At 40.8% G+C, this 10,470-nt stretch overlaps 1 protein-coding gene across 1 annotated transcript; it reads right to left on the reverse strand.

Annotated features, from left to right (window-relative positions):
- Positions 1 to 8,679: 8,679 nt before the first annotated feature.
- LOC110698250 lies at positions 8,680 to 10,075 on the reverse strand. The gene is made up of 4 exons (XM_021875647.1): positions 10,060 to 10,075; positions 9,824 to 9,966; positions 9,410 to 9,718; positions 8,680 to 9,222 (listed from the first exon to the last, which is right to left on the reverse strand). The coding sequence occupies exons 1-4, from the start codon at positions 10,073 to 10,075 to the stop codon at positions 8,680 to 8,682; spliced, it is 1,011 nt and encodes a 336-aa protein (XP_021731339.1).
- Positions 10,076 to 10,470: the final 395 nt, after the last annotated feature.

Consider the following 10,470-nt stretch of genomic DNA (forward strand, 5'->3'; position numbering starts at 1 on the left):
ACTAGCCGGGATCCGCATGTGCAAAGCGGCAGGGGCAAGAAAAATAGACGCCTGTTCCGATTCACAATTGATAGTGAGTCAGTACAATGGCGAATACGAAGCAACCCATCCGGCCATGATCAAGTACTTACAGGCGGTCCGACAAGCAGTCGGCTCCCTTGAGGATTTCCATCTGATCCAAGTGCCGAGATCAGAAAACAACCAGGCGGATGCACTGTCAAAATTACCATCATCCGCCTCCTCTGATACTCCTCGAACTGTTTTTTGGGAAGTAATGGAGAAGAGAAGCATCGAGGAAAACCCTATTGGAATCCTAGACGGAAGCTCAACCTGGATGGATTCAATCAGGGCATATCTGACAAACGGTACACTGCCGGATGATCCTCAACAGGCGGCAACACTGAAAAAACGAGCCACCTGTTTTGAAATGATAAAGGGAGAACTTCACAAAAGGGGGTACCTTCAACCCTTCTTAAAGTGTGTTACTCCAGAAAAGGGACGAGAGATACTAGATGATCTTCACTCTGGTTACTGTGCTTCTCATATAGGCGGTAGGACGCTTGCTCAAAGGGCAAGGCGGCAGGGCTACTTTTGGCCTACTTTGGAAGCAGATGCAATGGAGATGGTGAAAAAATGTGACAAGTGCCAAAGGTTTGGCAAACTAATTCACCGTCCGGCTACTGACCTCACTACCATTCACAGCCCACTACCGTTTGCTAAGTGGGGCATGGACATTCTGGGTCCATATAAGCCTGCTACAGGCGGCAGGAGGTACATACTTGTTGCCGTTGACTACTTCACTAAATGGGTAGAGGCGGAGGCTGTAAAGGGAATCAAGACGAAGGATGTAATTTCATTCATTTGGAAAAATGTCATCACTCGGTTCGGGGTTCCCATGTCTATGGTTTTTGATAATGGTCCCCAATTTGAGACGCCTGTTCTCAAAAGCTGGTTGGGTGACCAAGGAATTGCAAACTACTTTGCATTTGTCGGCCATCCACAAGCAAACGGCCAGGTAGAAGCCTTTAATAAAATCATCTCAGACGGTCTCAAGAAAAAAATTGAACAAGCAGGCGGCCTATGGGCGGATGAACTACCACATGTTCTCTGGGCCATTAGGACGACTGAAAAAGGGGCGACTGGAGAAACTCCATTCCTCCTAACTTATGGTGCGGAAGCTGTTCTTCCAATAGAACACTACGAGCCGACTCTTCGAGTAATGCTATATGACGAAGAGGCAAAATGGGAAGCCATGCGCCTGGCATTAGACTCACTTCCTGAAAAGAGGGGCAATGCTGTCTTGCGCCATGAGATCTATCGCCTGAGAATGACTAGATCATACAACAAAAAAGTACACAGGCGTCCACTCAAAGTAGGGGACTTTGTACTTAGAAAAATGGAAGCAGTTGGTAGGGCTAATGAGTCTGGCAAACTAACTCCCAACTGGGAAGGACCCTACCGAATCTATGAGGAAGTCAGGGACGGTACCTACCGTCTGGAAACACCAGACGGACAACCGTTGCCTCGAACTTGGAATGTAGATAATCTTAAGAAATATTTCTTTTGAATGATGTAAATAGTCAAGAGCTACTTAATAAAAGTTTGCACTTACTATTCAATTTTGTACTAAGAGGGGCACGCCTACTAACAAATAGTCGGCTACTCTCCATGTTTAATTTTTACTTACTTAAAGAGGGGCATGTCGTCTGTACCTTTACAGTCGGCTACTCTCCATTGAGTTTTACTCTATTTTTAGAGGGGCATGCCGTCTGTACTTTTACAGTCGGCTACTCTCCATTGAGTATTTTTACTTCAGAGGGGCATGCCGTCTGTACCTTTACAGTCGGCTACTCTCCATTGAGTATTTTACTCTATTTAGGGGCATGTCGTCTGGACATATAGTCGGCTACTCTCCATAAGAAGATGGCCGACTGGTTCCAAACACATAGCCACCCCCCTAATACTTAGCTAAAAAGATTGGGGCCTGGTCGACCCTGTGCCTAACAGGCGGCTACCCTCCTTTTACTTAGCACCTACGTTCACCAAGAACTTACCATCCCGTGCAGTTCGCACCCGGCCACATAGCCGAGTACGTTGACCCAGGAGTTTGGGGCTAACTGCCATAACCCCAACTCATACCCATCCAAAATCCGCTGAACAGCCGGATGTAATGGGAAGCTCAGCCCTGCCTTGATGGTCGCCTCATAGCAGCCAAAGCAGGCGCTATCATAACTGGAACCAGCCGGCCAGACGACTGTGTCTTTTGGATCCGACACAAACACTAGATAGTCAGGGCCCATGGTGTGGTTTGCAATAAAGCTCTCCACTTTCTCTTGCATGGCTGTGATCCGGCCCCGAGGTACCGTGCAGTAGTAGGGGGTATTTAGCTCTCGGTAAGAGGTGGATGGTTCCGCCCAATTGTCCCCCTTCTCAACTGCGTGAGAAAGTCTCGCCTCTTGTAGGCGGCTGTTTTTCTCTTCTGTACCCAAAGAAGCATGGCCAGAAGAGCTTGACTCGGAATCGTCCTCCGACGAGTCCGAAGAGGACGACTCCTCCCCTCTCCCGGAGGGGCCCGCCTCCTCTCTTTGAAAAGGAGCAGATTTGTTAACTGTTAAATGGGAAGGGGTCACTATGACTCCCCCCACAGAATTGCCGGCATCCAGGCCGCCTTGTTTCACTTCCACATCTGGCGCCTGGTCAGATGTTTCACTAAGCGGCACCCTGTGGGAGGAGCGGTCTGAATTTGAGATCCTAGCTGTCTTTTTCGTTCTGGCCATCCTGCTCTGCATAGACACAGATACAGTCGGACTTTGTATAAAGGGCAAAGATGGGTCCGGAAAAGGGCAGGCGGCACTCCTAGTCCTAGATTCAGCCGTCCCCGGTGACCGGCTGATCACTAACCTAGGTCGTGTCTTGTGCTTCCGTGGTGCCATTTCAAAAAATAAAAAGAAAATTAAGAGTAAGAGAACTGAGTTACCTGAACGAGTGACGGTTGATGAAGTTCTGAAAATCCTGTGCAGTCGGCTTGTCAGAACAGGCGGTAGGCAGAAAAGGTCCAAAATGTCAGAGCAAGTTCAGGGGTCCGAATGTTCTCAAAAAGTTCTCAAAGTGTGAAAATGACTCAAGACAACTCTCCCTTATATAGGCGAAGTGAGAAGGCGAAGGGTCACTTTCAGAATTCAAAATTTGGGCGGGAAAATCTCTCGTCCTTTCGCCGACTGACACCTGTGGAAGGTCACCGCCTGTTACAGTGCGACACCTATCACAGGTAACACGTGACCAATCACGTGCCACCTGTGAGGGGCAAATGATTAAGGGATTTTGCTCCCACCAATCGGAATGCGCCACGTGGGCCAATCAGGTCCTGCCAAGTGTCCCGCAGTTGGAACTGTCAGGGCTTGCCACGTGGCACGCGCTTATTTGTCCACCTTGGACCTATTATGTCATGACATGTGGCATACTCCATGCGTAATGGGGAAACCGGCCACCCAGGCCCAACTTCCGAGGGAAGCCCAATCGGCCCTAGGTTAACCTAAACCTAGGATGGGCACGTTTCCCAAGGTTATAAATACCTCCCTTAATCCTCATTAAGGGGGAGACAGAAAACATTACGGAAAAAACACATTAATTACACACAGTAATAACCGGCTGATCTCGCTAACAAAGCAGATTACCTACATTAAACACTCTCACCTAGAGAGACCCACTCACTTTAATTTCCGCATTAATTACTCCTTAATCAAGTACTAACTTGACCGTTGGAGGCGGAGCTCCCAGGAGTCTCCGTTATTTTGCAGGTACAGGCGTCCGGTTCCAGTCTCGAAATTGTAACTCTCCCGCAGGACATCAGAAAACCCCGAAACACCAACAATAAAAGTATGGTTCATAATCAACATGCCAACATAATTAATTCCAATCACCAATTCATCATAAATAATTCACACACCACAAATAATTTACCAACATCAAATCAATCAACAAATTCCAACCAACACCTATCATGATACTATTTGGAATTAATTAAACAAAGCCTAGCATGCTTCTACATATTCAAATAATTACTAAGTACGCGAACGTACCTTGAATATGATCTCAAAATCGCCACGACTAAATAAAATCACTCACTTGGAAGTCTCCTACAAACCAAAATTACAAAGAGGCATTAATACCTATTCCACACAAATTTCCAGCAATATATACACTCTTTAAATCACTCATACACCCTCTAAAATAAGCTGAAATTTAATTTAGAACCCTTACTTTTATTCCCAATTAATGGGTAATTAAAAATCCTTTCAAGAAACATAATTATAGCTTATATATAAAAATTCCAGCTTTATTAAATAATCTAAAATTGTTGTAATTGTGTTTTAAAACACCTATTTCAATAATTTAAATCACCCTTAAACAATTTCCATCAATATACATAAACTTAGAAACCTAGGGTTTATAATTTGGGGCTTTTTAATTCAAAACCAAATCTGAAAATTTATATACAAAATACTTATTATCAAACATCATAAAAATCATCACAAAATCCAAAAACAATAATTAGATTAAAGGTGGATTGAATTAAAACTCAAAAGAAGATTTTTTTTATTTTTTTATTTTTTTTATACAAACACACGCGCGCACAAGGGGAAGAAAGGGGGGGGGTGGCTAGCGCCACCTCCCACGGCTGCTGCTGCTACCGGCCCTGTGCTGGCGGCGGCAGCCGGCTGTGGTGGTGATGGAAGCCGGCTACCGTGAGGTGTGTGTGGTGGTGGTGTGTGAAAAACATTAAAATTAAAATAAAAGAGGAAAGGGAAAAATTAAGAGAAAAAGGGAAAAATAAGAGGAGAGAGAAATAGAGTTACCTTTGGGTATTCTCCACTTTGGGCAAAGTTTAATTTGCCCATGTGATGAGTATTTATACTCTCTTTTCTAAAACCCTCCTAAACTTAAGTTCCCTTTTTACCCTTAATGATCCTTTTCCTAGTTAAACTAGTATTTTGACTTTCTTTAAAAACACATCGACTTTAAAATTTCCTTTTATAAAATAATATGCCCCAATATTTCCAAATCATGAAATAAAATATTTTCAAGATTACTTAAAATAAACTTTTAATTAAAATAATTCTTTTTAAATAAATGAAACACCGTAAATAATTCATTTCGAATTATTTAAATACTTTAAGAAATATTTATTTAAATTAAAATACGTATAAAAATACGGGGTATTACAGTCTACCCCCCCTTAAAAGAAGTTTTGTTCCGAAACTTAGGTAACAAAATTCAAACTTTTTTCCTCACTTTGGATAATATTGTTGTACTCTTTGTCGTACTTTTTCCTTTAATGTCTCTTTGAATTCAAAATTATTCGAAATAACCGTTAATAATTTGCAAAAAGCATAAAAATAACTGAAAATACAGGGAAAAAGTGCGAAATTCTACCGCATTCTACCCCCCTAAAGAAAACGAGTTATGTCCCCGTAACTCACCATACCTTGAACAACTCAGGATATTTCTTTCTTATCTCATCCTCAGCTTCTCAAGTTGCTTCTTCATACTCTTGGTTAGACCATAGCACTTTAACAATCTTAACTTCCTTATTGCGTTTACTACGCACTTTACTGTCAAGGAGCTTGACAAGTCTTTCCTCATAAGTTAAGCTTTGATCTAACTCAGTGGTTTCAGGTTGTAGCACATGTGAATTATCAGGGATATACCTTCTTAACTGAGATACATGAAATACATCATGCACTTTACTTAGTTCCATAGGTAAGGCCACCCTATAAGCTACTTTGCCTATCCTTTGTAATAATTCATATGGACCAATATACTTTGGGCTAAGCTTTTCTTTCTTTCCAAATCTCATTACACCTTTCATTGGTGACACCTTAACAATACTTTGTCACCGACCTCAAATTCCTCCTCTCTACGCTTCAAGTCCGCGTAGCTTTTTTTGCTATCTTGCGCCGCATGAATCTTAGCTTGAATCTCCCTTACCTTCTTAACTGTATCCTCAATCATTTGAGGCCTTAAAATCATTGTTTCACTTATGTCGTTCCAACAGATCAGACTACGACACTTGCTTCCATAGAATGCCTCAAATGGAGCCATGCCAATGCTTGCATGTTAGTTGTTATTATAGGAAAATTCAATTAATTCCAAGCTATCTTCTCATCCCCCTTGGAACTCTATAACATAAGCCCTCAACATGTCTTCCAAGGTTTGAATGGTTCTCTCAGTTTGCCCATCTGTGGTAGGGTGAAATGTTGTACTCATCTTAAGTGTTGTACCAAAGTTTTCCTGCACACTCTTCCAGAACCTTGAAAGAAACCTAGAGTCTCTGTCAGACACAATATCTTTTGGAACTCCATGTAACGTCACCACATTTTTTATGTAAGCTTTAAGCAAGTTATTCAATCTTCCAGGTCTCCTTCATTGGTATAAACACTGCAGATTTTGTAAGTCTATCCACCACTACCAAAATGGTGTCATTTCCACCCTTTGACTTTGGGAGGCAAGTCACAAAGTCCATTGAAATACAATCTCATTTCCATCCAGGAATTTCCAATGATTGCACAGTTCCTTGCGGTCTTTTGTGTTCTATCTTCACTTTTTGACTAGTTAGACATTTTGCCACAAATTCCGAAACCCCATTCTTCATTCTGGGCCACCAATATATCTTTTTCAGGTCTTTATATAGCTTGTCCCCTCCTGGGTGTACTGAATACGGTGTGTTGTGGCCTTCTTCCACCAACTTTCTCTTTACTTCCTCACATTTTTGTGGTACACACTAACGACCCTTGTACCTTAAACTCCCATCTTCATGAATTTTGAAATCCGTAGTTTTTCCTTGCTTTATTTTCTCACGAATCCTATCCAACTTTACATCTCCTGCTTGATTTTCCCTTATCTCATCAAATATTGTTGGTTGAATACTTAGGTTCGCAAGTATGCCTGCTGGCACTCCCCATTCTACCACTTTTAGATTCATTTTCCTCATTTCTCTACATAACTTATCAGCCACTATCAAAGTGTTCAGTCCATGACTGGTCTTACGACTTAGAGCATCTGCGACTACATTTGCTTTCCCCTCATGATATTGTATGTCTAAGTCATAATCCGTTGTATATTCTAACCATCTCCTTTGGCGTGAGTTTAAATCCCTTTGAGTGAAAATGTATTTCAAACTTTTATGGTCTGTATAAATCCTACATTTCACTCCATACAAGTAGTGTCTCCAAACCTTTAGCGCAAAAATGATTGCAGCTAGTTCTAAATCATGAGTAGGGTAATTTACTTCATGAGTCTTTAATTGCCTTGATGCATACGCAATCACCTTCCCATTTTACATAAGTACACATCCTAGACCATTCTTAGATGTGTCACTATATACATCATAAATTCCACTATCATCTGGCAGTGTAAGCACTGGCGCTGTGATTAGCTTTTGTTTCAAGAGTTGGAATGCTTCCTCACACTTGTCATCCCACTCAAACTTCTTATCCTTATTCATTAGAGAGGTCATAGGTTTAGCAATCTTCGAGAAATCTTTCACAAAACGCCTATAATACCCTGCTAAACCTAAGAAAATCCTAACGTCAAACACTATTTTTGGCGTAGGCCAACCTTTCACTGCCTCAATCTTTGCTGGATCTACTTTTACTCCATCTTTGGACACAAAATGACCTAAAAATTGCCACTTTCTCTAACCAAAACTCACACTTAGAGAACTTTGCGTAAAGCTTGTTTTCCCTTAGTGTTTGCAGAATTGCCCTTAGATGTTCTACATGTTCTTCTTTACTCTTTGAATACGCCAGTATATCATCTATGAACACTACCACAAACTTGTCCATAAATGGATGAAACACCCTATTCATCAAGTCCATAAAGATTGCTAGAGCATTCATCAATCCAAATGGCATTACTATGAACTCATAATGTCCATACCTTGTTCTAAATGTAGTCTTGGGAATATCTTCATCTGCAATCCTAAGTTGATGGTAACCAGACCTTAATTCAATCTTAGAAAACACAGTTGCGCCTCTCAACTGGTTAAATAGGTCATCAATCCTTGGTAATAGGTACTTGTTCTTTATGATGACCTTATTTAACTCCCTATAGTCAATACATAACCTCATACTTCCATCTTTCTTTTTCACAAATAACACTAGCGCTCCCCAAGGAGATGTACTTGGTCTTATGTATCCCTTTTCTAATAAATCTTGAAATTGTTCCTTTAAATCACTCATCTCTGCAGGTGCCATTCGATATGGTGCCTTGGAAATTGGTGTTGTTCATGGAACTAGTACTATTGTGAAATCAATTGCTCTTTTGGGTGGCATCCAGGAATCTCTTCTAGAAACACATCCAGAAACTCATTTACTACTTCTATATCTTCAGGCTTATTTTTCTCTTCATGTTCCATATTCCTCACACTACAAAAATACACTGGATGCCTCTTCTTGATATACTTTGCCAATTTTAACATAGATATGATCCTTGGGCACTTGGTTTTACCATGCATCCAATATGTCACCAACTCAGTATCAGCTGTACGCATTTTTACTTTCTGTGATCGACAACTAATATCTGCGTTGTACTTGCTCAACCAATCCATTCCCAAAATGACATTAAAGTCTCTCAACCCAAACTCAATGAGATCTAACAAAAACACTTTTCCTTCGATTTCTAAAGGTACATCTTAAAGGTCTTGTTACACTTTACTACCCCACCCGTAGGAATAACTATAGGCAAATCTACCTCATTTACGGTTTTCAAATAGTTTGATAGTTTTGAAACAATGGCCTTTGAAATGAAAGAAAAAGTTGCACCAGAATCAAACAAGACTTTAACAGGAATAGAGTTAATAGAAAAGATACCAGTGATGACATCTTTTGTGGAATCAACCTCATGCCTACTCATCACATTCAATTTCCTTGGAGCTCCACTCTTCACCTGATTTCCTCCATTATTGTTGTTGTTGCCTTTCACTCCATTCTTCTGTGCCCCCTTGTTTCCTGAATAGTTGTTGCTTCCCTGAAAATTTCTCTGAGCCCCTCCTTGATTATTGCCTTGTTTGTTTCGATTGGGATCCTTGGAGAAACATTCATACTCCCTGTGTCCTAACTTGTTGCAAGCACGACAGGTAACCAAATTTCCATCACAATCTTTACCAGGGAGATCGTTCTTACACCTCTTGCAGTAGAAATGCCTTACTCCCCTGTTATTTCCCTGGGTAGAGTTCTTAGCTCCACCATTAAAGTTTCTCCCTCCGTTACGACTGTTGCCTTGGAAATTATTGTTGTTGTGGAATTTCTTGTTATTATGGTGGTACTTCTATTTCTTGAAGTTGTTCTGGTTACCTTGCGGGTTTCCAGAGTTCTGTCCCACCTCTTTTCTCTTATCTTTTTTCCTTTACTTCCATCTCAGCTATCTCTTTCCTTTTCTTTAATTCTAAGGCATATAGGTTTGCAGCTCTCCCATACACTTCATCCAAGGTTTCAAATACTTGCCCACACAGCTTTAACTGCAAATCAGTAGTCAGTCCACTCTCAAACTTCCTAGCCTTAGACTTTTCTGTAGATACAGACTCTGTAGTGAACCTAGACATCTCAATAAACTTGGTGTAGTATTCAATGACCGACATATTCCCCATTGCAAGGTTAGAAAATTCCTCAGCTTTTTGTTTCTGTAAGAAGCTAGGGTAAAACTTGTCCCTAACCTTCTCCTAAAACATAGTCTTATTAAATCCAAGTAATGCCTTAATGGTAGCTTCATTTTGCTTCCACTAAAGGTCAGCTTCACCCATGAGGTAATAGGTAGCACAACCTACTTTTGAGTTCTCTGGAGACCCTATTGCCCCGAACAGTTTTTCAAACTCCTTCAACCAGTTTTCCAGTATAGTTGGATCAGGCTCTCCTTGATAGGTTGGTGGCTTGCTCTGCGCCACCTTCTTAAATAGCTCTCCCTGAGCATCTACAATATTGGTTCAGTTCCTTGCTAATTGTTGTGCAACAACCGCCAATTGCCTCACAACTTCACTCAGCTCCCCTCCATCGTCGTTCTTACCACTCCTTCCCGCCATCTTTCTTCGCCTAAATTAAAACAAAAGGGGTCTTTAAAAATTACAGTCTTGGCTAGCTCTCAAGTTAGACACCCATCTAACTAGTTAATACCTTTGAAGCATACACATTATTTAAGCTAACAAATTGGGATTACAAAAGTTGAAATTCTAAAAATTTGCACCTTTGTCAACAAAATATTGATTGCTAACCAACCACACATTTAATAAAGCATCACATTAATAAATAAAAATAATTCCCATGGACTCCCAGAGTTTAGAAATGTATTATTGGAATATTTGTGAATAAGAAATGACTTCTTGGAGTAGTGATACGAAATGAATGATTTGTTAATAAAATGAATTAATTAACAAGGAAATAAATGAAATTTTATTGCTGAGTAAGAAAATGAATACAA

Source organism: Chenopodium quinoa, unplaced genomic scaffold, assembly GCF_001683475.1.
Source record: "Chenopodium quinoa cultivar QQ74 unplaced genomic scaffold, ASM168347v1, whole genome shotgun sequence".
NCBI classification, from domain to species: domain Eukaryota; kingdom Viridiplantae; phylum Streptophyta; class Magnoliopsida; order Caryophyllales; family Amaranthaceae; genus Chenopodium; species Chenopodium quinoa.

Coding starts and splice junctions, on each gene's coding strand:
- LOC110698250 (XM_021875647.1), bottom strand. Junction 9,719..9,823: donor GGTCTCCAGAGAACTCAAAA/GTAGGTTGTGCT, acceptor ACTATGTTTTAG/GAGAAGGTTAGGGACAAGTT. Junction 9,223..9,409: donor AAGAGATAGCTGAGATGGAA/GTAAAGGAAAAA, acceptor AACTCTACCCAG/GGAAATAACAGGGGAGTAAG.